The 27,169-nt window shown below is 57.8% G+C and overlaps 1 protein-coding gene across 1 annotated transcript; it reads right to left on the reverse strand.

Moving 5' to 3' along the window:
- Positions 1-357: 357 nt before the first annotated feature.
- Positions 358-19,541, reverse strand: EVPL (envoplakin). The gene is made up of 22 exons (XM_035301819.3): positions 19,336-19,541; positions 16,315-16,414; positions 15,660-15,814; positions 15,449-15,575; positions 14,608-14,733; positions 14,385-14,423; positions 14,063-14,224; positions 13,870-13,977; positions 13,664-13,759; positions 11,859-11,984; positions 11,247-11,393; positions 10,775-10,929; positions 10,485-10,582; positions 10,065-10,237; positions 8,861-9,039; positions 8,638-8,776; positions 8,319-8,512; positions 7,812-7,962; positions 5,839-5,922; positions 5,606-5,716; positions 5,412-5,504; positions 358-4,047 (listed from the first exon to the last, which is right to left on the reverse strand). Exons 1-22 carry the CDS (start codon positions 19,431-19,433, stop codon positions 607-609), a joined length of 6,102 nt encoding a protein of 2,033 aa, XP_035157710.1. The 5' UTR covers positions 19,434-19,541; the 3' UTR covers positions 358-606.
- Between the last annotated feature and the right edge of the window lie 7,628 nt (positions 19,542-27,169).

Raw genomic sequence — 27,169 nt, forward strand, 5'->3', positions numbered from 1 at the left:
GGTGCACGCCATCATGACTGGCTAATTTTTGTATTTTTAGTAGAGATGGAGTTTCACCACATTGGTCAGACTGGTCTCAAACTTCTGACCTCGTGATTGCCCACCTCGGCCTCCCAAAGTGCTGGGATTACAAGCATGAGCCACCTTGCCCAGCCTGGAGTGATTTTAAACCATCATCTCTTTCTGTGACCTGCCACCACATCCCTGCCCAGCACCCAAGGAGGCACAGGCTTCTGAGGATGCCCATTTCCCAGGCAGGCGGGTTGGGCATGTCTGCCCGGAAAGGACTTGAGCAGTTCATCCCCCAGATGGGTGGATCCTGTGCTCCAAAATATGAATGAACAGGACACCACGTGGCACGGGGAGAATTCGTTTATTGGGATTACTGGGTGGACACGGAGGGAGGAAGGACTGAGCTGCTGCTGTCGTGGTCTGGGGATGGATCAGTCACCAAGGGTCGGGGAGGGAGCCCAACACCACAGTAGTAAAATAATAAAAGACAGCGGTCAATGGGAAGACCCACTGCTTGGGATGAGGCTGCTTAGAGGCAAGGGGTATCCTAGCTGCCCCAACACACACATTCACCTACCAGCTGCCTGGCCTGTGTCAGCGCAGGGAGCATGGGACAGTGGGGGAGGCCAAGCGGTAGCAGCGGTATCCTTCCAGCGCTGCAGGCAGGAGCAGCAGGCCGCTCAGAGGGTCCTTGCGGCAGCGGCCTATGGCCTCCTTGTAGCTCAGCCGTTCCTTGGAGATGGGGTCTGTCAAATCCTTCTCGTAGTTGGACTCGTCCTGCAGGAGCTGGGCCAGCTCTTCGCTGATCATCCCGGAGAGGAGGGCTTGCTGGATGGGGATGCGGCCTGTCCTCTTGGGGTCGATAAGCCCCCCAGTCAGGTGCTGCACCTGCAGGTGTGGGAGCACGCTCTCCCGGGGCATCCAGCCCTTCTGGACGGCCTCGCCCACCGACAGCCTCTTCTTGGTCACAGGGTCCTCGATGCCGGTGAAGGCCTTCTGGGCATTGAGCAACCTCTGTGTGGAGGTGTTCTCGATCAGGCCCCTCTCCATGGCCTTGTGCACGGAGTAGCGCTCGCGGCTGAGCAGGTCCACAATGCCCCCTGTGGCCGCCTGGGCCTCCAGCAGCTTCTGCCCAGTGATGGGGTCCAGCATGTTCTTGGCCATGGCCGTCTTGATGCTGCACTTGTTGTCGGTGGTTGTGTCGTAGATCCCGGCAATGGGGAAGCTGTCATCACCGAGCCCAAGAGAGAAGCTGGGAGAGAAGAAACTGGCACTCTGAGGGGCAGGGGAGGCGAGCGGGGACTTGGAGATGATGGAGCCAATGGAGAGCGAGGAGCTCGGCTTGGTCTCTCCAGCCACTAGCAGCGCAAACTCGGAGATGGGCAGGTGGCCGTCTTTGTACAGGTGGTACTCCTCCTTGGAAATGCGCCGGCAGCGGAGCGCGGCCTCGATGGAGTACTGCTTCCCGCTCTTGCGGTCCAGGAGCACAGACTCCTCCCCACAGGGCCCCGAGGTGGTGACCTCCTCCCAGTCGCACTCGAGCTCCTGCAGCTGCAGGTACTGGCCCCTGTCAATGATGCCGCTCTTATAGGCCTCGTACGGGGACATGTCCTTCCCCGTCTCGGGTTCCAGGATGGAGATCTTGGTGGAAAGGTTGGTCTCCCGTGTCTGGGTCTCCTGGCTGAGCTCCTCCCGGCTCACCTTGGCGTGGAGGTCCCGGAGGGTCCGCTCCTTATCATAGATCTGGTCTTTTTCGTGGAGGATGGCCGCCTCAAGCCGTGAGAGCTCCTGGCCCCGCTGGGCTGCCTTCTGCCGCTTGCTCTCTGTCTTCTGGTTGAGCAGCTTCGACTCCTCCTGCAGCTGCAGCGTCTGCTGCTGCTTCTGCCTCTCCAGAGTCCGCAGCTCCTGCTGCAGCCGCCCACGCTCCTGGTCAGCCTGGTCCCGGGCCCTCTGCAGCTCAGCCTCCTCCCGGGACCAGGTCCTCTCCAGTGCCTCCGCCCGGTTAATACGCTCCTGCAGGCGCCGCGCCTCCTCCTCCCGGGCCTGCCGGGCTGTGCGCTCGCGGTTGAGCATCTCCCACACGCGGGCTCGCTCATCCTCCAGCACGCGGTCCTTCTGCACCCGGATTACTTCCTTGTAGATGGTCTTCTCCTGCGACTTGGCTTTCTGGAGGACGTCGATCTGGACCTGCAGGTTCTTGCACTCCCGATGCAGCTCCTTCACCTGGGCCTTCTCCTGGTCCAGGTCCCGCCGCAGGGCGTCCGTGGACTTCTCCAGGTCTGGGTCCTTCTCCAGCTTGACCACTTCCTCCATGATGATCTTCTCCTGCACCGCGGGAGGCCGCTTCTCGAGCTCCTGGATCCTCAAGGTCAGCTGCCGCAGCTCCTTCTCCACAGCCAGCTTCTTGCTGCGGTCCTCCTGGAAGCTGAGCAGGCCCTCCTGCTCCTCCACGCCTGCCCGCAGCTGCTGCACCTCAAGCTCCAGCTGCCGCCGCCGGCCCACCTCCTCATCCAGGCTCTGGCTCAGTCGGCTGTGCTCCTCTCGCAGCTTGGGGTCCTTCTGGGTGACCACGACCTCCTGCACCACCACCTTTTCCTCGGGCTTCCTCCTCTCCAGCAGCAGCCGCTTGCTCTGCAGCTCATAAAGCAGGTCCTCTGCCACCCGCCTCTTCTGGGCCGCCTCCCGCACCTCGTGGCGGAGCCGCTCTGCCTCCTTCTCCAGCACTGGATCCTTCTCATGGCGCACCACCTCCTTGCTCACTGTCTTTGTCTCCACCTTGGCCCGCTCACGCCTCCACTCATCGCGCTCACCCTGCAGGCGGATGAGCTGCTCCTGAGAGCGCCCGTGGCTGTTAACCAGCTCATTGAGCTGAGCCTTGAGCCGGTCGATCTCACGCAGCACCTCAGGGCTCCTCTCGTGCCGTACCACCTCCTGGGTCACCTCCTTATACTCCACCATCGGCTTCTGGGCCCGCAGGACCTCCAGGTCAGGCAGCAGCTTCTCCACCTCCCTCTCCACACTGCTCCTCTTGCCCGCTGTCTCCTGCAGCTTGGCCCTGAGCCGGGCGATCTCCTGCTCTGTCTCCGGATCCACCTGGAAGACCTCGCGGACGTGCTCCTGGAGCTGCACCTTGGGCCTCTGCTTCTCCACCACGCTGTACTTGCTGTGCAGGTCGCTCAGCTCCCTGGCCAGCGTCGTGTTCTTGCTCCTCTCCTCCTCAAGGAGGCTCCTCAGCCTGGAGGACTCCTGGAGGAGGCCTGGGTCCTGCTCCACCTTCTTCACCTCCTTCACAATGACCTTGGGCTTCACTGCACTGATAGCCCGCTCCAGGTCTTGGATGCGTGCCCGTAGCTTGGCCACAGCCTCCTCTACCCCCTTCCTCCGTGCAGTATCCTCCTCAAGCTGCAGCCTTAGAGTCTGGGCTGCCTTGAGCATTTCCAGATCCTTCTCCACCTTGACCACCTCTTTCACCACGACCTTTTCCTTCACGTCCACCTCCCTCTTCTCAAGGGCCAGTAGCTCCTTCTTCAGCCCTTCCAGTTGGGCCGAGACGACAGCATCCTCCCCACGGAGTTGTTGGATCTGGACCCTGAGCTGGGCTGCCTGGCTATCCAAGCCGGGGTCCCTCTCCACCTGGGTGACCTCCTTGGTCAGCAGATGAGGCTGCATGGTCTTCCTCTTGCTCTCCAGCTGCACGACCTTCTGGGCTGCTGCTTCCAGGTCTGCCTGCAGGCCAGCCCGCCGCTTGCCCTCCTCCTCCACTTGGACCTTCGCCCTGGACAGGCTGCCTTCCAGCTGGGGGTCCCGGTAGAACTCCACTACTTCCTTTTCCTCCAGCCTCTCCACAGGCCGCTGGGTCCTCAGCTGCAGCAGCTGGCTCCTCTGTTCCTCCAGCTCGTGCTGCACCTGGGCCACCCGCTTCCTCTCCTCTTCCAGCTGGGCCTTCAGGGCCTCTGATTCTCTCCCTGCTTGGGCAGGGCTCTGGGACCCCTGCTTTGCATCATGGGTCCCCTGGATATCCTCACTGAGCTCCTTCTGCAGAGAGGAAGAAGGTAGAGCATGGGGGATGGGCAGTTGAGATAGGAGCCCATGTTTTTCCTGAGATCAAAGACCCCCTTCCTGTTTCCTGAGACTCCCCAGTGGGTCCTCAGAGGTGGAGCTAAAGACCTAAGATGCTTGGATATAGGATTTTGAGAAGACCCAGTCAATGCAATGATAGTACTCAAGGCAGTGTGCAGGCCTGGTTTGCATTAGAAAGTGCAAATAGGGGCCACGTGCCAGGGCTCACACCTGTAATCCCACCATTTTGGGAAGCCAAGGTGGGCTGATCACGAGGTCAGGAGTTTGAGACCAGCCTGACCAACATGGTGAAACCCTGTCTCTACTAAAAATACAAAAATCAGCTGGGCATGATGGCACGTGCCTGTAATCCCAGCTACTCGGGAGGCTGAGGCAGGAGAATGGCATGAACCCGGGAGGCAGAAGTTGCAGTGAGCTGAGATCACACCACTGTACTCTAACCTGGACGGCAGAGTGGGACTCCCATCTCAAAAAATAAAGAAAGAAAGAAAGTGGTGCAAATAGGGGCTGGGTGTGGTGGCTCACCCCTGTAATCCCAGCACTTTGGGAGGCCGAGGTAGACAGATCAGCTGATGTCAGGAGTTTGAGACCAGACTGATCAACATAGTGAAACCCCATCTCTACTAAAAATACAAAAAATTAGCTGGGCGTGGTGATGCATGCCTATAATCCTAGCTACTCAGGAGGCCAAGGCAGGAGAATTGCTTGAACTGGAGAGGCAGAGGTTGCAGTTAGCTGAGATTGTGCCACTGTACTCCAGCCTTGGCGATAGAGCAAGACTGTCTCAAAAAAAAAAAAAAAGAAAGAAAGTGCAAATAGGACAGGTTCTCCCTGTCCCTCCCAAACCTCTACCCTTTCCCCTTCCATCTAGGGACAGTGACTATGGCTGAGCATAACAGAAAAGCTGGCAAGTCACCAGGAGTCCTGGAGACATTCTGGCTCATGGGTGTGTATGATGAGGGTAGAGAGCCGGGTAGCCGGGTTAAGGCTGAAGGCTCTATGGGATTTCTCTCTGCTCTCTGGGGTTAGAGGTCCTGTCCCATTGAAGGACTGTCCATTGGCCAAGCTGTGACCACACAGAATGCCATCTGTAGCACCTAACACTGGGATGGACACCAGTCTGTAAAAACTGATGGAGAGAAAACTGGGTGACCAGGAGCTGCACCCCTTTCCAGCAGCCAGGGCTGCCCAGGGGCAGCAGGCAGCAGGGAGAGGAGGAAGGGAGACTGCCAAGGTGACGGCCTGGCATTGCAGGAACAGAGTGGCATTCCTGGTTATTCCTGGCTATTGTGGGAAAGGTATATGTGTTGTCTACATACCTTCTCCAGCATTTTTCTAGCAAACTCCAGCTGCTGCAGCTGCTGCTGCTGTGCCACTGCAACCTCTGTATAGGCCTTTGCAAGGTTCTTCTCCTGGAGAGGGCAGAGGGAGAGAGGAAGGGTGGAGTCAGCTCCTGCCTTGGGGCCTGCAGAGCTGGTGCCAAGGTCCACTGTGCCCCCAGGTCCCATCTCACCTGGGCCTGGATACTCTCCTGCAGGGGAGCCACTCGGGGTCTCTTGGGGGCTCGCACTGCCAGGGTTGGCTCCAGGGAGCAGCGGTAGGTGTCTGCCTGAAGCTCATAATCCTGAGCAGGGAGGAAAGGACAGCAGGCTGGCAGCCAGTGGGGGAAGCTGGGTGTGGGGGCCAGGGCTGGAAGAGGGCGGTGCGAGACACATGGAGAGGGACAAGCTGAAGGCAGCTGCTTACCTGGAGCACCGCCTGCAGGGCCTGGGAGTGGCGGGATGCCATGGCCCTGTCATGCTCTCGGCTCTGGATCTCCTGCGTCAGCCTCTGCCAGGGAAGAAGCCAGAGTCAGGAGGCCAAGAAATGCCACTCACCCTGACTCTCCTCCAGCCAGTGCCTGCAGGGCCACAGTGAGCCAGCGCTGCCTCCCAGAGTCAGGAAGGGCAGGGAGTGAGGCCCGGGCCAGACTTCCTCCTTTCCCTGACATCATTCTCTCTGTTTTCCCTCCTTCCTCTCTTAGGTACCTTGGCAGAATCCCTTTCTTCTTCCTTTTTTTTTTTTTTTTTTTTTTGAGACTGAATCTCACTCTGTCGCCCAGCTTGGAGTACGTGATCTCAGCTCATTGCAGCTTCCCAGGTTCAAATGGTTCTCTTGCCTCAGCCTCCCAAGTAGCTGGGATTACGGGTGCCCATCACCATGCCAGGCTAATTTTAGTAGACATGGGGTTTCACCATGTTGGCCAGGTTGGTCTCAAACTCCTGACCTCAGGTGATACGCCCACTTCAGCCTCCCAAAGTGCTGGGATTACAGGTGTGAGCCACTGAGCCCAGCCAATAATTCACATTTCTGACAAGTCCCCAGGTAATGCTGCTACATCCAGGGGCCACCCTTTGAGAATCACGGCTCCAATTTGAAAGTTCTTAACCCAGGATGCCCACTTTTATTCACTTGGGAGCTGAATATACTGATGTTCTGACCAAAATAATCCAATGTACTTGGTCTGGGGAGGGGTCCTGGCCTGGGGATGTTTTGAAAGCTCCCTGGGAGATTCTAGTTTGCAGCCAGGGCTGAGAATCTGTCCCAAGCCTCCTTCCCAATGTCACCTCCCTACTGTCTCCCCAGATATTCTCATTTTCCGGCAGTCCCAGACCCATCTTTGTTTCCACAAGCTCCCAGGGGAGCCCCCAGCCCCAGTTCCCTCCCATACCTCCACCTCCCTGGCTGCCCCGGCTGTCCTGGCCACCTCATTTCAGCAAGACCCAGGCGGTCCCATTCATCTCCCCAAATACGTTCTGCTCCCTGTGTTCCTGCCTCAGTTGGGGGCACCCCCTCTTCCCAGTTGTCCCCAGCAGCACCCTGGACACCACTGCGCCCTGTCTCACTCAATGTCCCCTTCACGTAGTCACCGAGTCCACCTAATTCTTTGGTCTCTGTCTCAGACCTGCCCACCTCGCCCTGTGCCATGGTCCTTTCCCTGCCCAGTCCCCCACCTTCTCCCACCTGGATTTCCACCCTGGGTTGGCACAGGCCTCAGTGTCCTTACTCCCACCCTGTTAGCCATTCTCTACTCGGCAGCCAGAGCCAGCTTCTAAACACCAGTCTGGAAGCACCCCCTCCCCAGCAGCTCCCAGGGGCCACAGGAGAGCGTGCAGCCTGGGTCCTGTGCCGGAAGGGCCTGTGTGGTCTGCCCATCTGGTCACCCTCTCTTAAGTCCCTGTCCTTTCCCCTGACTGCCATGTCCTCTGCGTGGGACACTTTACCCCTCCCCTGGCTACCCTGGCTTCCTCCCACACCATTGGCCCTGACCCAGACAGGTGTCCAGCCTGGGGGCATCCCTAGCACGCTGGCTTCTCCCATCAACGCTTATCCACATTACACACCTCCCCCACCAGGCTGGGAGCTGCCTGGGCACAGGGTTGTGCCCTAGTGAACCCATGGCCTGGTACATAGCAGGGGCTTGATAAGTATGAGCAACATGCAGTAGTGGCCGGAACCCTCAGGGCTCTGTGGCCTGAGCTTGTAAATCCCACTACCCCAGTCGGGCCATGCAGCAATGGGCTGGCCCTGTCAGTGGGCAAAGTGGAGCATAACAGCTGGAGACCAGGGAAGGGGCCCAAGGCCTCCTGGCCTGGGCTTTGAAGACCCTTAGAGCGCTTCTGAGCTTTGGCCACTAGGGGGCAACATGGGCACATGCAGCTGTCCCTGTCCCGCCTCACCTTCTGCGCCTGCAGCTTGTAGGCGATCTGGCTGGGGCCATCGCTGGGCCGCACCTGGCCGTGGGGCAGGTGCTCCAGCCAGGAACTCAGGTTATCCTTGCAGTTTTTGAACTGCTGGTAGGTGAGGGCGGCATCCTGCATCATCTTTTCCCTGCAGGAGGACAAGGCCCAGAACAGAGGTGAGACCTGCCCTCTGGGGACAGGGGCAGGTGCACAGGGAAGTAGGTGGGCGCCTCCTCCCTGGGGGGGTGGGGGGGGGAGGTCAGGTGGCCTGAGCAGCCTGCTCTGCAGATCCCCACTCCCTGACCCTGAGCTGGGGATTCAGAGATGGGCCAGTCTCTGCCAGGCACCATCCTGGGAGGCAAGTGCTGTTGTTATTCCATTTTAGAGCTGAGGAAGCAGCTTCAGAGACGTGAAGCCACCAACCCAAGATCACACAGCTTGTAGGCAGCACTGCCTGGCTCTGCACCAGCCCATACCCTGTGCCCCGAGCACCCAGCCGCTCACCGCAGGTCCAGCTGGTCCCCTGCAGCGTGGTAGCGGTCGGTAAGGGCTTGCACCTGGCGCTGCTGGCGAGGCAGGTCTTGGCAGAACTCCTGGAAGTTGTTCTGCAGCGCGGCGCATGCGTGCTCGGCGGCGTTCAGCGCACGGTGCAGCCCCAGCACACAGGCCTGCTGATCCAGCAGCTCCCTCCGCTGGCGCTGCGGGAGGAGCGGATGCAACCGTGCACCCTCGTGGTTGGGGAGATACCGTGTCCACCCCACCTGCTCCCGAACGCTGGATCATCTGTGCCCCCTCCCACCAGAGGCCCCGGCCAGCCCCTTACCTGCAGCTCACTGACTCTCTCCTGCAGCGCCCCCGGTTCAGCAGGAATGGGGGCCTCCTGCACCAGGGTGGCCTCGAGGCCTTGGATGATCCTGCCCGCATCCCGGATCTGCCGCTCCAGACCCAGGGCAGCCTTGGCTCTGCCGCACAGGAGGGAAGGCTCAGACACTCCCCGAGGCACACGCTGCTGACCAGCCCAGCTGCCCTGTCCCCAGAGCACTCACTTCTCTCCGTAGAGGCTGCACAGAACCTGCACGTCACTGAATCTGTTCTTCACGCTGTTTAGAGCCACAGGCAGCTGCAGGGCAGCGGGACCCACGGGCCGTGTGGACAGAAATGCCTCGCACTCCTTCTGGGCTGTCTCCTTCTCCACTCCCAGGCTCTGCAGGCGCTGGGCTATGCCCTGGAGAGGGGTGGGGTCAAGGATCTCTGGGTAGGTGGGTTCCGCCCAACTCTTCTACCAGGATACCCTAACTCTGTGCCCACGGAGGCCACAGAGTGTGGTGGGTACATACTTGGGCTCAGTCCAGAGAACTGGGTTCAGTCCTGGCCCGGTTCATTCCTCTGTGGCTGACCTAGGGCAGATCAGCCTCTCTGACCCTCAGTCTCCTCATCTACGGAATGATTGATAGGTAGGGCTGGGCACAATGGCTCACACCTGTAATCCCAGAACTTTGGAGGCTGAGGTGGGTGGATCATTTGAGGTCAGGAGTTCCAGACCAGCCTGGCCAACGTGGTGAAACCCTGTTTCTTCTAAAAATACAAAAAATTAGCTGGGCGTGGTGGCAGGCACCTGTAATGCCAGCTACTCGTGGGGCTGAGGCAGGAGAACCGCTTGCACCTGGGAGGTAGAGGTTGCGGTGAGCTGAGACTGCATCACTCCACTCTAGCCTGGGTGATGGAGAGAGATTGTCTCAAGAAAGAAAAATAAACTGGTTTGGAAAGATAACCCAGACTGCGGCCCGGTGTCGGAAAGGCGGTTTTCACTATTAGCAAGGAGTCCACCTGGCAGAGAATTTGCAGTTTTTGGGTAAGGCGTTTATACAACGCCACCACCTCCCCAGGAGGGCTCCCCCTTGCAGCCAGGGGACATCTCTTCCTAAGATTCTCCAGGCTCCCTTGCTATTTCAGAAGCTTCGCCAGAATGGCTCCTGGGGGTATTGACATTGGGCCCTACTGGAACCTTCCTGAATGATAGGGTGAGCTGGGCATTATTACATCTGCTTCAGGGATGAGGAAACCGAGGCCCAGAGAGGTTCTGTAGTCCACGGTCACAGAGTTGGTCAGTGGAGGAGCCAGGAGGGGAACTAGCTTGTCTGAGCCCGGGTCCATCCACGCCCTTCTGTACCTCAGTCCCAGCTGAACCTAAACCAGCTGAATACAAATCAGTAAACCTAAACCAGCTGCCCTTGCCCGCCGCTCACCCACCTCGTGGCTGTGGATGCGGCCCTCCAGGTCCTCCAGGGGTGTGGTGCGGCTCAGCGGGGCCCGTGCCCAGGCCAGCACCTGCCTCTCTATCTGCCCCAGGTCCCTATCCAGCCGGGTCATCTGTGTCAGAAGCTTCTGGGCCTGTGGGTTGGCCGGGGCTGAGCCAGATGGAGCTGGGAACAGAGGTGCTGGTGAGGGCCCAGGGCCTATCTCCTGACTGCCAGATGGGTGCCCCCACCAGGTGCCCACAGAGGGTCCTGTGGGGGTAGGTGGAGGGAATGGGCAGGGCCGCCCCAGAGAGGAAATCCCCAGAGCGGTGGTTCCTAACCCAAGGCTACACCCTGGCCATCACAGACCCGCCGGATGTCGGAATCTACTCCCTCCAGCCCCACAGCCACCCTTCCCGGGTGCCCTGGATACCCTGTTGGTTGGGCCGAACCGACTCCGCAGCACTGGCCTTCAGGCGGCTCTGTATGGTGGCCAATTTCTGCTTTAGAGCCTGCAGCTCTGAGGCCAGCCTAGAACGAGGAGGAGATCGGAGAAGGACATCCCCGCTCTGCCTCTCCCTCCCCAGCGCCAGTAGACGCAGCTCTACGGAAAGCCGGCCTTTGAGCAGGGGTCTGCTTGCCGGGCCATGGCCTTGGACAGTGCAGGGCGGGCCTGGTCTGCCCACACCCTGTCCCTGAATTTCTATCCCTAGACAGACCTACCGGGAGGCCCTGGCCACGGCTTCAGGGTCTGGTGCTGGGATGCAGAGGCAGGCAGCGGGGGCCCGCTTGGTCTCCCCACCAGGGCCCTGCACGACCCAGGTGTGTGGGTCAGTGTTGTCCATCAGCTTATACCGCTCACCCCGAAGAAGCTGCACCTGGGGCACAGATGGGGAGCAGTTCCTTCAGGCTCAGGGTCGGGCTGCAGGGGGCGCCCAGGCCAGGACAGAGTAGGGACTGGGGACAGAGGCAGGTGGGACAGCAGCTGAACAGGGTTAGGAGTAAGGGCGGGAGGTGCTGGGGTGGGGAAGAGGCAGGACAGGACTTGGAGAGGGAGGGTCTGGGTCAAGGGAAGGAGCAGGGGCGAAGCGGGCGCAGGAGGCGGCTGGGGCTGAGCAGGGATGGGACTGGCCAAGGGAGGGGCTGGGCTGGGTGGGGCTGGATGGCTGCAGGGGTGGGGTGGGAGAGTTCGCACTTCTCCTGAGTCCCAGTCGCAGATGCTGTCCACGTGCAGGGGCTGCTGGGGCGGTTGTCTTCGCTGCGGCAGAGGGGCCACCTCCCGGCTTCGCCGCTGCAGGTCTTCAGTGGCCCTCTCAGTGATGGCCAGCTGTTTCTCCTCTGCCTGCCAGGGGCCCAGGCAGTGGGGACTCAGGCCAGGCTGCACTGGAGGCTGGCCGCCCCATACCCGTCCTTCAAAAGGACCAGGGGCTGGCCTTCATGAAGGCAGGGGTCTCTAAGTCAGCAAAGTAAAAGGAGCTCCTCACTGGAGGCCTGGAATCCTAGGATCTGCTAGTTGCAGGGAATGGGACAGCACAGCACTACCCACGCCTCCGAGCAGAGGCTAGAGGGGCCTCAGAGCTCTCCCAGGCTGCCCTTGTCTTGCTACAAAGGAGGAAACTGATGTCCAGAGATGGGAGGGGCTTGCTGGTACCTGGCCAGCTTTCTGCTAGAGCAGCCCCCCCCACAAGCGCCCAGGCCAGGGCTTGGGACAGGACTAGGTACTGAGGCAGAAGGGGTGAGGCTCAGAAAGATGGACAGACCCAATTCCCAGAAGTGGGGTGCACATGGCCTGGCAGGGTTGTCTCACCTCCAGCTGTTGCAGCAGCTCTGATGGGGTACTAGGGGGGCCCCCAGGGGCAGGGCTGTACTTGGCATCCAAGTTGGAGTTGAGCTTCGCCAGGGTCTGGCTGACCGAGTCGGCCTCTTCCTGAAACTGAGGTCGCTGAGTGGTCAAGGGCAGATCCTGGGGCAACCTGCTGCCCACTGACCTCACAAACCAGCTGAACCTTAGCCAGCTAACCCTAAACCAGCTAAACACAAACCAGCTAACCCTAAGCCAGCTAATCCTAAATCAGCTAACCCTAAACTATCTAAACCTAATCAAGCTAAGTACAAACCAGCTAAACACAAATCAGCTAACCCTAAACCAGCTAAACCTAAACTAGCTAAACACAAACCAGATAAACAAGAACCAGCTAAACTAAACCAGCTCACCCTAAGCCAGCTAAACCTACACCAGCTGAACCTAAGCCAACTAAACCTAAACTAGCTAAACCTAAACCAGCTAAACCTAAACCAGCTAAACCTAAACTAGCTAAACCTAAACCAGCTAAACACAAACCAGCTAAACACAAACCAGCTAAACATCACATAAACATAAACCAGCTAAACCTAAACCAGATAAAGCTAAGCCAGCTAAACCTAAACCAGCTTAACTAAAGCGGCTTAACCTGAAGCATCACTTTCCCCTATTCTGGTCGGTCTTTTTTTCCTACCCAGAAACACTTGGTCTTTGTCCTTCCTGCACAAATGAAGGGCACCCCCACTTGCCTCCCTCCAGCACCTGAAGTCTTTCTTGCTGGGACGCAGAGTATGGGGGCTACACTCGCCCCAGCCCTGGAGAAGAAGCTGGGAATGTGCTCTAGAGAAACATCCCAGGTGCTTTTACAGAATTATCGTCAGTGCGTGTGATCACAACCTGTGGTTCTATAGGAAAAGGTATGAGACATCACCTGCCCCCAAATCCCAGTTGTATATTATCTCGGGGCTTCTCAACCCCTTTTTTCATTACAGTTCTCTTAAAGAGCCTTTTAAGACATCTTTTCTTAATTTCCCCCACCCCATCTCCGTAAGTTTTTATTTATTTATTTTTAGAAAGATTTATTTATTTGTTTAGAGACAGGGTCTTGCTATGTTGCCCAGGCTGGTCTAGAACTACTGGGCTCAAGCAATTCTCCTGGCTCGGCCTCCCAAAGTGCTGGGATTACAGGTAGGAGCCACCACACCCGGCCCCCATGACATTTAATACCACAGGTATGCTATATACCGCTTAGGTACTGTATGTGACTGTTTACTTCATGCATAAAAAGAGTTAAGATATTTTTCTGCCCTTAAGAACCAATTTTCACCCCCCTGGGGATGGCTTCACCCTATTGAGAATGTACCCAGGCCTTCACTTTCCCTCTGGGACAGTGGCAACCACACTGCTCTATTTTATTTTATTTTTGAGACAGAGTCTCTGTCGCCCAGACGAGTGCAGTGGCCCAATCTCAGCTCACTGCAACCTCCACCTTCTGGGTTCAAGCGATTCTCCTGCCTCAGTCTCCTGAGTAGCTGGTTCTACAGGCACATGCCACCAAGTCTGGATAATTTTTGTATTTCTAGTAGAGACAGGGTTTCACCATGTTGGCCAGGCTGATCTCGAACTCCTGACCTCAAGTGATCCGCTAGCCTTGGCCTCCCAAAGTGTTGGGATTACAGGCGTGAGCCACTGTGCCCTGCCAGTTCTGTCTAGTTTAGAGGTGCGGTGCCTCTCCCGTGGCAAGTGTGCTGTGGGACCTCCTGCCCCTGGTGCCCGCCCCTGCCCTCCCTGCCGCCTGCCCGACGGCTCACCCGGCGGTAGTCCTCCACGTGCTGCAGCTGGGACTCCTGACAGATGCACAGGTTCAGGAAGTTCTGCCACTCCATCTTCAGGGCCTCCTGGTGGGCCTGGGGACCGCAGCACGGAGTCCTCCTCGGACCACGCTCTTCCCCCGCTCCATCCCTCCTTCCCCGCCGCCATACACGTCCCTTCTCACTTCGCCCTGCCCCCAGTGCACCTGGATGGGCCCCACTGCCGGGTGCCGCAGCTCCACCATGCGCTCGCCGTCGTCCTCCAGCTGGTTCACGCTCTGCTCCTGGCTCAGCAGCTCATACTGCTTAAAGTGCTGGGGGCGAGTCCGGTGGGGAGCGGCGGTGAGGACCAGGATGGCCATGGCCGCTCCCACCCGGCCCCAACCTCTCCCCACCGACCTCATACTCCCGCCGCACGCCCGCGGGGTCGGCCATGAGGTCGCTCCAGTCCTGCTGCAGGATGCGGCGCTGCTGCTCCCCCAGGGCGCTCAGCTGCCGCGTGCAGCCCTGCAGGTGCGTGTACAGGCTGCCCAGGCTCTGTCCGCGCCACGACGCCGCCTTCTGTGCTCAGGACCCGCCGCCAGCCGCAGGGTGGGGAGAAAGGGAGGGGGCAAAAGGTGCCATCGGGCCGAGCTCAGGAACACTGGCCCCAAGTGCAGGGTCCCGGCAGGCCACCGGCGCCCACCCGCAGCCACCCGGCACAATGCTCCCTCCTGCTCACCAGTAGGTCTCGGTATTGGGTCCGGACTGTGGCTGCGTCCTACCTCGACCAAGGGGAGAAACAGGCCCGTGAGAGGCGGGGTGTGGGAAGACAGCACCTACGATCTAGGCCAGCCATACCCACCCATCCCTATGCCCAGGGCCCAGCCAATCTAGCTCCGGCTCTGACTGGGGAAACGGGCTGCGGCTGGGCTGGGATGTGACATCCTGGTGGGCTCACCCACCGGCCCGATGAGGCTCCGTAGCTGCTGCCCGTAGGCATCGATCTCCTTCTGCAGGATGTTGTGCTCTGCAATCTGCTGCTCCAGCTCTGCTATGCCCGGCCCGTACTGGCCTGCAAAGACCTGCTTCTGCAGGAGAGACCACGGCTTAGTCCCCACAGGGCCGAGGTGGGGAGCCAGAATCCCACATGCCTCCCGCGCGGAGAAGTGGACTTGGTCATTTGGGAGCAGCCTGGGTGCATGCCCTGCTCATCCAGGGGCAATGCCATTCTTCAGTGGCCCCTGAATCCCACTGGTTCCCAGACACTGGGCTCAGGCTCTGAGAAGTCTCCCGGCTCCATCCTTCCTTGTCTGTGACCCAGCCTCAGTGCTTCCTGCCTGGACACCTCCAGCCAAGCTCTGAGGCCCTCAGCATGCCCTGCTCCACCCAGGCCCTTCCCCACTGCCCCTCTGTTGTCATCATGACACCCATTCTGTGTGGCACGAAAGCACAACTCCTCACCCAGGGATCAGAATGCCCCATGACCTGGCTCTGCCCACCTGCCCAGAATTCCCCACTTCCCGTCGAACCCCAGGCTTCCTCCCAGCAGGAGCCTTTGCTCCTTCTTTCTGGAATGTCCTCTCCTCACTACTTCACCCTGACCCACCCGAGCCCTTTCCCCACTCTGAGGTCTCTTCACGTGCCTTGTTCTGCAGAAGTCTTCCCTGACTGCACCGTCTGCTCTGCTGTCTCCCTGCCCGGACCCCTGAACCAACCAGGTTCAAACCTGCAGTCAGGTCCTGGATTAGATGCAGTTCCGGATTGCCCTCTTACCACACAGGGGTGTGACTTTGAGCTCCTGACCTGTTTCTGCTCCAGCACCCGTGCCCAGTCGACCCTGGGTCCCACATCGGGGGGCAGCACCATCTTCTCGTACAGGGCTCGGTACTCCGCACACTCTTGGGTCACCCGCTCGTGCAGCTGCTTGATGCTGTCAAGACGGTGGCCAGCAGGTCAGCGCTGGGCCTGGGTCTTCCCCGGGGACCCCCAGCCCTGCCACAGCCCCCCCACTCACTCCTTCTCAATCTCCTCGGCCTGCGGGTGCTTGAGCCGCCGGGCCTTGTCCACGTCCAGGAAGAGGTCCTTGAGCAGCACCTCAGCCTCCTTCAGGCTGCGGCCCGTCTCTTGCTGGTGCTGCAGGGCCTGGCTCTGCTCGCTGTTCAGCCGGTCCTGTGGGTAGGGGATGGGCAGACTCACCAGGGCCCCGAGCCCCCACACCCCTGCTGCCCCTTCACTGTGGGCCTGAGCCCCACCTTTGGGACCCCAGCTATGCTGGCCAACCTCGAGGCCCATGCCAGCCACAGGATCAGGCCCAGGGCATCCATGGAGCAAAGGCTCCTGCTGGGAGGAAGCCTGGGGTTCGACGGGAAGTGGGGAATTCTGGGCAGGTGGGCAAAGCCAGGTCATGGGATATTATGATCCCTGGATGAGGAGTTGTGCTTTGGTGCCACACAGAATGGGTGTCATAATGACAAGGACACAGGGGAGCCCAGCAAAGAAGGAAGCCGTGCCCTCTCTCCACCGTGTGTTAAGGGACAGGTGGTGCAGACAAGGGTTGCCTGTCCCATCTTCACCATCACCAGGGGCCACTCAAGGAGTGCCAGGCTTGATGATGGGCCTCCTATGCCACCCAGCCTACCCATAGCCTGCCACCTGCCACCTGGCCTCACCTGCTGCAGCCTCTTCTGCGTCTCCAGGATGTCCCGCTCCACCTGGTCGGCGTTGGCTTGCATACGGGAGATGAGCAGGGCCAGCTCCTGGGTGGCAGCCCTGGTGGGTGGAGGGGACAGCATGCAGCTGGGTGGAAGAGGCCCCCTCTGTGCGCATCCAGATGGCATCTGCTGCCCTCCCTCCACCCCATCCTGCCCCACAGCGTAGCGTACTGCCCAGACTCTGGGGTCTCTCTCTCTCTCTGCAGGAGGCTCTGTGAGCTAGTTCTGGGGTTGGGGGTATTAGCACACCCCCCCCCAAATAAGTGTTCAAAAGGTGAGGGTCCCAGGTATGTGTGGTGCTGGGGAGCAGGTGGCCACGGTGTCCCAGCCTCAGCCAGTTGTGCTCGCAGTGAGTTCCCGACCCCACCCAGCTGCCTGCCGCTTCCCTCCCTGACCCAGTGAATCACCACCTCAGCCAGCCTGGCTGGGCCCTGGGGAGGGGCAGTTGGGCTGGCTGGGGCAGAGGAGCAACAGCAAGGCCCCCACTCCCACCTCCACCCACTCCAGCCCTGTGTCCTCCCACACCTCCTCCACCCGGGGGCTTTGCCAGAGTGCAGCCATGGTCTAGAGGAGCCCTACACTGTCGGAGTGGGGATGGGGAAGGTGCGAGAGACTGCTGGGCACCCTAACATTCTCCAGAGTTGAGGGTTCAAAGCCCAGATTGGGCCCTGACTTGCTGTGGGGTCACAGGGTCAGGGAAGCCTGGCATCCACCCCAGAGCTCTCTCTGTGCACTCGCCCTGCAGCCTCCATAGAGTGCCAGCTGTGTGCTTGCACTCACTCTGCGGAGGTCACGGGGTCAAGCAGACCTAAAAGAGAGCAAGAGTGGTCCAAGCTTCAAGAGCACAGCACCTTATGGGGATTATCACCCTGAAGTGGGGGAAGCCTTCACTGAGCTGGGTCAAAGGATGGGCCCCCCAGGCAAAGGGGCAGTGCTGGTGAAGGCACAGCAGTCTGGAAGAACTCTATGGCCAAGACAGCCTGGTTTCACCTTTCTCTGTAGTTAATGCTGTGTGACCTTGGGCAAGTTACTCAACCTCTCTGTGCCTGAGATGCCTCACTTGTAAAGCAGGATTTTGATAATAATAATCTCTATCCCTTAAGGCTATTGTGAGCATTAATTATATTTATCCATCTGAAACATCCAGTGCAGGCCTGGTGCAAGGTAGGCACCCAGAACGTGTTAGTTTTTATTCCACTAGAGGCCTGTCGGTTCTGTCTATGGTGACATCTCCAGTGCCTAGAACAGTCCTGGCCTGTAGTCAGTGTTCAGTAAGTTCATGTCAAATGAGTGGATCGCACCTGAGGTGAGGGGGCAGCAACCAGAGCCAGCAGGCCCTGAGGACCAAGCTGCCCCAGGCCAGGAATGCACTGCCCAGGAGCCTACCCGGACAGTGGGAGCTGCAGGTGCTGGGCCCTGGGCGCCAGTTTTCAGGTCCCGCCTCCTGGGACGGCTGTTCCAGCCGGGAGCTGCACACTCCACCCTGGGTGGGGCTCAGGCGCCCCAGGGAGGACAGGTCACTCAGTGAGAGTGTTAGCCGAGAGTCTTAACCACTGTCTTTCCTGTCCGCCCCGACACCCAGCCTCAGTGTCTGGTGCCTTGATCCCTATCAGGGTAATGGGCGCCCCCACTCCCACACAGGCCTTTCATCCCTGTGCTTATCTCGACACCCTGGACCCAGGCGGGCTGCCGCCGCCTCTGCAGACCAGCTGAAGCCAGTTCGTGGGAAGAACATTGCCCAATCCTCAGAGAGCCAGGGCTGGGCCCCAGAGAGCTGGGGGTCCCCGGGGAGGCCCAGTGCCCCTGCCCCACACCCACAGGGAAAGGAAGCCCCGGCTCTATTTTGGTTTGTTTTGTTTGTTTTAACCAGACAGGGTCTTGCTCTGTCACCCAGGTTAGAGTGCATCGGAGTGATCATGGCTCCCTGCCGCTTCGACTTCCCGGCTCAAGTGATCATTTCACCTCAGCCTCCCAAGCAGCTGGGACTGCAGGCATGCACCACCACATCCAGATAATTTCTGTATGTTTTATAGAGGCGGGGTTTCGTCATGTTGCCCAGGCTGGTCTCCAACTCCTGGGCTCAAGTGATCCACCCACCTTGGCCTCCTAAAGTGGCAGAATTACAGACGTGAGCCATGGCACCAGGCTTTTTTGTTTGTTTGTTTGTTTTTTAAAGACAGAGTCTCACTCCGTCACCCAGCTCCCAGGCAGGAGTGCAGTGGTGTGATCACGGCTCACTGCAGCCTCTATCTCCTGGGCTCAAGCAATAGATAGGCATGTGCCACCATGCCTGGCTATTTTTAATTTCAATTTTTTTTTGTAGAAACAAGATCTCCCTATGTTGCCCAGGCTGGTCTCAGACTCCTGGGCTCAAGGAATCCTCCTGAGTTGGCCTCCCGAAGTTTGGGGATTCTAGGCGTGAGCCATGGTGACCAGCCATGAACCCCCAACCCTTCAACACAACAAGAACTCTGGGGAAAGCTGTGGCTTATGCAGAAGGCAGCACAGCCTCTGTGCTGTCCCTACCCCAGGGCCCCACCCCACCCCCAGTCCTCATGCCCTGCACCCAGGCCCCAGGGGTCATCCCAGCCAAGTAGAGCCTTGGGGCAGAGCTGCAGTAAGGCAGCTGGGCTCTCCCATCTCCCAGCCTCTGGCAGAGGAGGGCATCAGTGCAGCCTCCTGGCCAGCACTTCTCCTGCTCAGCGGCCTCAATCTGTGGCCCACAGGGCCCCCTAGAGAATGTGGGAAGCCCCAGGCCATCCCCCACCTCCTGCCAGGGCTGGAGTTCCGCCTGGGTCTGTGGCTCCCAAGGCAAGAAGGGCGAGAGTTCACTCCTGGGCCCTTTGGCCTCAGGACACCAAATGCCAGCACTGGGCTGGTCCTGGGCTCTGGGCTGCCGCCTCCAGGTGGCTCAAGGACCTGGGCCTGGCACCACCCCCACCCCAGCTCCCTGGCTCCCCATCCCCCAGCCCTGCTCACCGGCTGTGCTTGCTGGGGGAGCCTTTAGGGGACCCCTTGGCTGGGGAGCCCTTGGGGGACCCCTTCCCCTGGGAGCCTTTGCTCAGCCCCTTGAACATGGTTGTAAAGGCAGGTGCTGGCTCAGGCTGGGCTCGGCTGGAGAAGGCGGGCAGGAGGGCAGGTGGGAGGCAGCGGGTGTCCTTGCTGGCTGGTCAGCTAAGTCTGGCGAGGTGGGGCGGCTGGGCACCGGGGAAGGGAGTTTCTGGGAGGCCCCTCCCTGCAGGTGAGGCAGCGGGTGGCTGGGCCCCAGGCCTGCCGCGCATGCACCTACAGCGGCCGCACTCATGCCCGCTCCTGCACAACCAGTCTGGGAGGAAAGGGCACAGCCCAAGGGGCGGGGCCGAGCCTGCCAGACTCCCACAGAAGGTTTGGACTTGTTACACCCACATGCCCTGGGGAGCGCAGCGGCGGTCACACCCAGATGGGGAAGGAGCTGGGCCAGGACAGATGAGGTTGGAGACAGACTCGCACATGCAGGCGCAGGCTCGGCGGAGAGGCCCCAGCCCTGGAGCGCAGGGTGAATCAGCACCGCCAGGCAGTTCAGAGGCCCCGCGGCCAGGCAGGTCCCCAACCCCAGCTCTCGATTCCCCAGGAGAGGAGGGGCTCTCTGTTCTCCACCAACGTGATGGGGCTGCCAGGGGACATTCACTCCAGACAACTGGCACGAGGTCCTTTTTTTTTTTTTATTTTGAGACAAAGTCTCACTCTGTCACCCAGGCTCACCCAGGCTGCAGTCCAATGTCATGATCTCGATCTGGGCTCACTGCAACCTCCACCTCCCAGGTTCAAGATACTATTCTGCCTCAGCCTCCCTAGCAGCTGGGATTACAGGGCCCACTTTACAAGGCTGCACAGGGCAGCACCTCCCCACCCCGTCTTCCTGGCTGGCTCTGTGCAGGGCTCTGTGCACCATCTATCTGCGTGGGGCTCAGAGCCCGAAGCAGTAGGATGAGCATCACTGGGATCCTTGGATCCGCAGGCCAGCTCCAGAGAGGCGGGGGCGCTCTCTGCACGCCCGCTGCACACCCTCCCCCAGGCTCTACCGGGCTGGCTTCAGTGTCACTAAGCCTAGGCTCTGGCTGAGGCCAGGATACCCACTGCACTTGGCTTTCCCACCTGCCTCTTCCCTCACCAGGAATGGCCCCTGGTGGTTTTTTTTTTTGAAACAGAGTCTTGCTCTGTCTCCCAGGCTGAGGTGTAGTGACGTGATCTCAGCTCACTGAAGCCTCCACCTCCTGGGTTCAAGGGATTCTCCTCCTTCAGCCTCTTGAGTAGCTGGGATTACAGGTGCCCACCACCATGCCCGGTTAATTTTTGTATTTTTAGTAGAGATGGGGGGGTTCCACCATGTTGGCCAGGCTGGTCTTGAACTCCTGACTTCAAGTGATCCACCCGCCTCAGCTTCCCAAAGTGCTGGGATTATAGGCGTGAACCACTGAGCCAGGCTGCTTCACCTTTGAGCTTGACCCTTCCCTGGGAGGTGACAGTCATTGGAAGTGGGGTCCCGGGGAGAGGTGTCCAGACTCCAGCCTGGGAGCAGCCAGGGGAGGCCCCTGAGCTGTGCAGGGGGAGGTGCCCTGGGTGGATGGCAGCGAGGCTGAGGTCTGGAACACTCGAGCTTTGTCCCCTCAGGCAGAATCCCTCCTGGAAGGAAATGAGCACTGCAGGAGGCCCTCACACGCCCCAGAGATTAAGGGCTAACTGATTCACTGCAAGAAAAACAAGAGCTGACTTCCTGGCGTGACCTTCTCATGCCGGATCAAATCAGGCCCGGCTGCTCTAATGAGGATTGCGGGGCGGCAAGCAGGAACATCCCGGGCCGGAGGGGAGCTGTCACTGTGGATGCTTCTGTCCGATGGCAGCAATCCTGGCCCCAGGAGAAACAGAAGAATGGACAGGGACACAGAGGGGGGCATGGCTGTCTGTGCTTCACCTCTGGCCTCACACTTTGGAGAGAGGGGAGTCCTTTATCTAAAAGGCCAAGATGGGGCTGACTGCCTGGATCCAGCCCCTCAGCGTCCCTTTCGGCAGCCATAAAGCCTGCTGTGTGTGGCAGGAGAATCACTAGAACCTGGGAGGCGGAAGTCACAGTGAGCCGAGATCATGCCACTGCACTCCAGCCTGGGTAACAGAGCAAGATTTCATCTCAAAAAACAAATTAAAAAAACTGTCTCTATTAAAAATACAAAAAAAAAAAAAAAATTAGCCAGGCATGGCGGCAGGTGCCTGTAGTCTCAGCTACTCGGGAGGCTGAGGCAGGGGAATCGCTTGAACCCAGGAGGTGGAGGTTGCAGTGAGCCAAGATTGAGCCACTGCACTCCAGACTGGATGACAGAAGCAAGACTCCAATTCAAAAAAAAAAATATTTTTTTGGCCTTGCACGGTGGCGGAAGCCTGTAATCCCAGCACTTTGGGAGCCTGAGACAGGTGGATCATGAGGTCAGGAGTTTGAGACCAGCCTAACCAACATGGGAAACCCCATCTCTACTAAAACTACAAAAATTAGCTGGGCGTGGTGGTGGGCGCCTGTAATCCCAGCTACTTGGGAGGCTGAGGAAGATGAATCACTTGAAGCCAGAAGGTGGAAGTTGCAGTGAGCTGAGATCGAGCCACTGCATTCCAGCCTGGGCAAAAGAGCAAGAAAAAAAAATTTTTTTTTAAAGCCATGTATACAAAGATAGCATCTCCCCACTTTGAAGGGCCTGGTGAGTCCTTCCCCTCTCCTGGCCCCGCTTGCTCCTTGGTGGATTGAGGGGTTAGAGCAGCAACCCTGGGGCTCCTCGGGCCTCTGCCAGCCACAACTTTGCATGGCAGCTTACTCACTCCTTGCGCCTGGAGCTCCACACTGATATGGGCAGCTGGCAGCTCACCCGGCCTGGGACCTGAGCAAGAGGCCTGATCAGACCAAACAAGTGAGACTCCCAGCTCCAAGGCTGCCAGTCATGGCTGGGCACATGTGACAGCCACACGGGGTGGCCATTGGCAAGTGTATCAGCGGTTAAGCCCTGTGGTGCCCACTGTCCTCCAGCTCTGGGGCTCCAGTGGGGAGGCATGCTTCTCCCGGCCGAGGCAGATGGTGGGAAGTGCCTCCTTTGCCCTGGGAGCCGTAAACTGCCAGGCTCCCATGTGTTCCTGCTCCCATATGTTCCTGATGAGGCGAGGCTTTGCCGTCTCAGGAAATTGCCCTGTTTGTACAAAACCTCTGCTGCCAGACCCTTGGACCGAAGCTGAGTGATGACCTCTTCCCTTCATTCCCTTGGCCCGCTGAGCAGAGCAGAGGCATCCTTCTCCAGCGGGGCCTAGAGGAGCACAGTCTGGAGGGCTGGGGGTTCAAGGGAGCAGCCACGTTCCATTGTCTGCAAGTACAGGGGTGGGGGGCGGAGGTTGTGGTCCAGGAATCTGCAGGGCCATCTGGAGGGGGCTCTTTTGGCTATGAGTCTGCCCAGCAAGTCTGATAAAAAGAAATGAAATGCCAAGTTCGGCCTAGAGAGAAGCAAAAGGTGGCACAGCTTGCCCAACCAGACAACAGTGCAGAGGAACAGGTGCTAGTGATTCCTTAGGGACTTCAGAGGAGGCAACGACAAAAACTCCAAAACACAGAACTCAAGCAAACCCTGCGTGCGTTTAGAGAGCAGGTAGGATCCCCACACTAAAAGCCCAGAGAGACACAGAGGGAGCCCCCGGAATCCTCAAAACCAAGGCTGCCTTGGGGTATCTGTCCCTCCCTCTCCCTGGGAGAAAGGGGACCCACAGCACCAGCCCCAGTTCAGCTGTAGGACCGGCACTGCTACAGCCCACTCCCTAGCCCCTGCAGCCACCTTGCACACATGACATCCCTGCATGCCAGAAGTCTGCAGCCCAGCCAATCTTACTCAGGAACTGGTAGGCCGAATGGCCTGGGTCTCTATGCCATCTTTAAGATAATAGCTGTCTGGCTGGGCACAGTGGCTCACGCCTGTAATCCTAGCACTTTGGGAGGCTAAGGCAGGTGGATCACCTGAGGTCAAGAGCTCGAGACCAGCCTGAACAACATGAAGAAACCCCGTCTCTATTAAAAATACAAAATTAGACCAGGCACAGTGACTCACGCCTGTAATCCCAGCACTTTGGGAGACCGAGGTGAGTGGATCACCTGAAGTCAGGAGATCGAGACCAGCCTGGTCAACATGGAGAAATCCCATTTTTACTAAAAATACAAAATTAGCTGTGCATGATGGTGCATGTCTGTAATTTCAGCTACTCGGGAGGCCGAGACAGGAGAATCGCTTGAACCAGGGAGGCAGAGGTTGCAGTGAGCCAAGATCATGCCATTGCACTCCACCCTGGGCAACAAGAGTGAAACTCCGTCTCAAAAAAAAAAAAAAAAAAAATACAAAATTAGCCTGGCATGATGGTGCATGTCTGTAATCCCAGCTACTCTGGAGACTGAAGCAGGAGAATTGCTTGAACCCGGGAGGCAGAGGTTGCAGTGTGCTGAGATTGTGCCACTGCACTCCAGCCTGGGTGACAGAGCAAGACTCCAAATTCTGTCTCAGTAGTAATAATAATAATAATAATAGCTGTCTGTACTAGCTAGGTCCGGGGACCTGCAGCCTCACTATGGAGAAGTGTAGGTCTGATGGACGCAGCCAGCTAACTGTCCAGGCCAAGGTAACGACCTGTGTGGCCGCTGGAGAAAACGTTCCACCGGCTGCACCACAGCAGCAAAGGTCTGGTCACAACCAGCCTACTCGTGAGGCTGAAGAAGAATTGCTGGAACCTGGGAGCTGAAGGTTGCAGTGAGTTATGATGGTGGCATTGCACTCCAGCTTGGGCGGCAGAGCAAGACTCCGTCTTAAAAAAAAAAAACAGAAGATTCTAGGGAAATTCGGCCTAACTTGTCTGAGGGAGAGAAAGATTCATAAAACAGACAAACACGAAAACGAAGGAACAAGCAGTTCTCATAGCTGCCTGATTTGTCTCTATTGTCAGAAGCTAGAAAGGGGAGGTTAAACCGTCCGGCACACACAGCAGCTCATCAGACCCAAACTACTGTCTGAATGGCATTGCGTAGACTTAGGAGGACTTCCTGGGAAGGGGGAGACAAGGGCACAGGCTGGCTGAGTGGAAGGGTCTCTGAGCTCTGTGTGCCCATTGACTCAGGGTACAGCAGCCCACACTCTCTTAGGATCTGGGCTCAGAACATTTTTGGGGAAACTCTGTATGGTCTCCTCCCAGCCACTCGAGCACAGTGGACCCTGGGCTCCGGCTCTCTCTGTCCCACACCTCTTCTCGGGTAGCATGGGGGACACTGCGTGGCCAGGCCTTTGCACAGCCACACCTCTCTTCATTCCATAGAAGAGCCGCAGCTAACATTACTCAGCTTTTGTAGGCCCAGGTACCTGCCCATCATAACTGCATTGCTGAGTCAGAAGATCCCTGGGAAGCACTTTGGGAGGCTGAGGCTCAGATCACTTAAGGTCAAGAGTTTGAAACCAGCCTGTCCAACATGGTGAAACCCTGTCTCTACTAAAAATACAAAAAAGTAGCCGGGCATGGTGGCAAGGGCCTGTAATCCCTTGAGAGACTGAGGAAGGATAATTGCTTGAACCTGGGAGGTGAAGGTTGCAGTAAGCTATGATGGCGCGTTGCACTCCAGCCTGGGCAACAGAGCAAGACTCCAACTTAAAAAAAAAAAAAAGAAGATCCTAGGGAAAGCCGGCCTAACAGAAAGGATATGGTTCTTTTCCAAGTGGTGGGGATTTATTCAACCCTGAGTGGTGCAGGAGAACAGAGAGGTACATTTAATGAAGGTGAACAAAAGCATCTGCCACAGACAGGGATCACAGACAAGCAAGGCCAACACCAAACTGCTGTCGCCAAGGGATCACTGGGGGAGAAAAGCAGTTCCCTGAACTCAGAATTCAGAAACTAACTCAGAACTGCACAGCTTAAAAAAAAGAAAGAAAGAAAGAAAATCAGTTCCCTGATGCCTTGAAGAAGTTCTCTGCAGGTCTCAGCGTGAGCGCACAGAAGCTGAGCAGGTAACGCCTCTGGTGGGCTGAGGCACACAGGAACCTGGCCCAAAGCAAAAGGCAAACACAGGGCCACCAGCCTCAGATGACAGTACCCTAACAGTCTGAAAAGGTCCTCACAAGTATTCCATCTGTATTCGTCATTTGAGATACTTTTTTTTTTTTTGAGGTAGGGTCTCACTCTGTCACCGAGGCTGGAATGCAGTGATGTGATTATAGCTCACAGCAGCCTTGACCTCCTGGGCTCCAGCGATCCCCCCAGGTCAGCCTCCTAAGTAGACGGGACTACAGGCACGCACCACTATGCCTGACTGTTTGAGATATTTTCTTTGGTCTGTACCAAATAATATCTCTGAGCCAGGTGCAGTGGCTCATGCCTGTAATATCAGCACTTAGGGAAGCCAAAGCGGATGGATCACCTGAGGTCAGGAGTTCAAGACCAGCCTGACCAATGTGGTGAAACCCCGTCTCTACCAAAAGTACAAAAAATTGGCTGGGCACAGTGGCTCACACCTATAATCCCAGTATTTTGGGAGGCCAAGGTGGGTGGATCGCTTGAGGTCAGGAGATCCAGACCAGCCTGACCAAATGGTGAAACCCCATCTCTCTACTAAAAAAATACAAAATTAGCTGGGCGTGGTGGCACACACCTATAGTCCTAGCTACTTGGGAGGCTAAGGCAGGAGAATTGCCTCCGCCCGGGAGGCAGAGGTTGCGGTGAGCTGAGATCATGCCATTGCACTCCAGCCTGGGCAACAAGAGTGAAATTCTGTCTCAAAAAAAAAAAAAAAAAAAATTAGCCAGGCATGATGGCATATGCCTGTAATCCCAGCTACTTGGGAGGCTGAGGCAGAAGAATTGCTTGAACCTGGGACGCAGAGGTTGCAGTGAGCCAAGATTGCGCCACTGCACTCCAGCCTGGGCAACAGAAATGAAACCTCGTCTCAGAAAAAAAAAAAAAATACCTCTAGTGGACGCTTGTAAAGCCCCTCTCTCTGTGCCAGAAGGTGCTTGGAGCAGCGGGCAGACCTAGAAGACAGGGCCTATCCACTGTGTGCAACCCAAATAGCCTGCACCCCAGCTGGCCCTGGGCGGTGCCCCCAACCATGGCCCCTCCCAGGCCCTACTCCCAAGTGTCTCCGACATTCAACAGAACAACAGGTTGGAGTCTTCCAGTTGGTGTTGTCAGGATGCAGGCAGTTTCCAATTTATTTTCTTTGCTTTGGAACATCGATAAATTTTACAGCTAAATCTGGTTTCCATCTCCTCTGTAGCAACAAGTATCTCCAAACAAAAAATTAGAACCAACACATATTTTTGCTATCTTTGGATATTTTCCTAGACCTCTAAATGTTCCAAGCTTTTCAAGGCTGCAGACAGAATTGTGCTGTTTGGAATTCTGTGATCAATGAGTTTTTTTGTGTGTGACTAATGATACCTCATATGTGAAAAATTAGCATTGCCACAGAGATGACAGTGAACAGAGCACAGTCCCACCCTCAAAGCCCCTGGCGTCGGCCTTCCGCTCCTAGGGGGGTGAAACCACTGCCTTGGCTTCTGGTAGGGAAGTCCAGCTCTGGCCCAGGGCCTCTGTGGGTTGAGGGTGCCCTGTCATCACAAGCTGTCACCTCGTGGTCGTGGTGAAAGGCTCAGGTTGCCATCAGGGGAAGGATTGAGAACCAAGCCCGGCATTGTTTCATTTCCAGCAGGGAATCCAAGAGTTCTTGCTGATTTAACGTAAAACCAGAGAGGAGACGGCACATCCAGGCAACGTTCGGGAA

The sequence above is a fragment of the Callithrix jacchus genome, chromosome 5 (assembly GCF_049354715.1).
Source record: "Callithrix jacchus isolate 240 chromosome 5, calJac240_pri, whole genome shotgun sequence".
Taxonomy (NCBI): Eukaryota; Metazoa; Chordata; class Mammalia; order Primates; family Cebidae; genus Callithrix; species Callithrix jacchus.

Bases quoted from the DNA above. Each gene is read 5' to 3' on its own strand.
- EVPL (XM_035301819.3), bottom strand. From the start codon at position 19,433: ATGTTCAAGGGGCTGAGCAAAGGCTCCCAGGGGAAGGGGTCCCCCAAG. The intron at 15,815-16,314 runs GTGAGGCCAGGT...CCCTACCCACAG, and splicing joins CGCAGAAGAGGCTGCAGCAG to GACCGGCTGAACAGCGAGCA. The intron at 13,978-14,062 runs GTCGGTGGGGAG...ACTCGCCCCCAG, and splicing joins GCGTGCGGCGGGAGTATGAG to CACTTTAAGCAGTATGAGCT.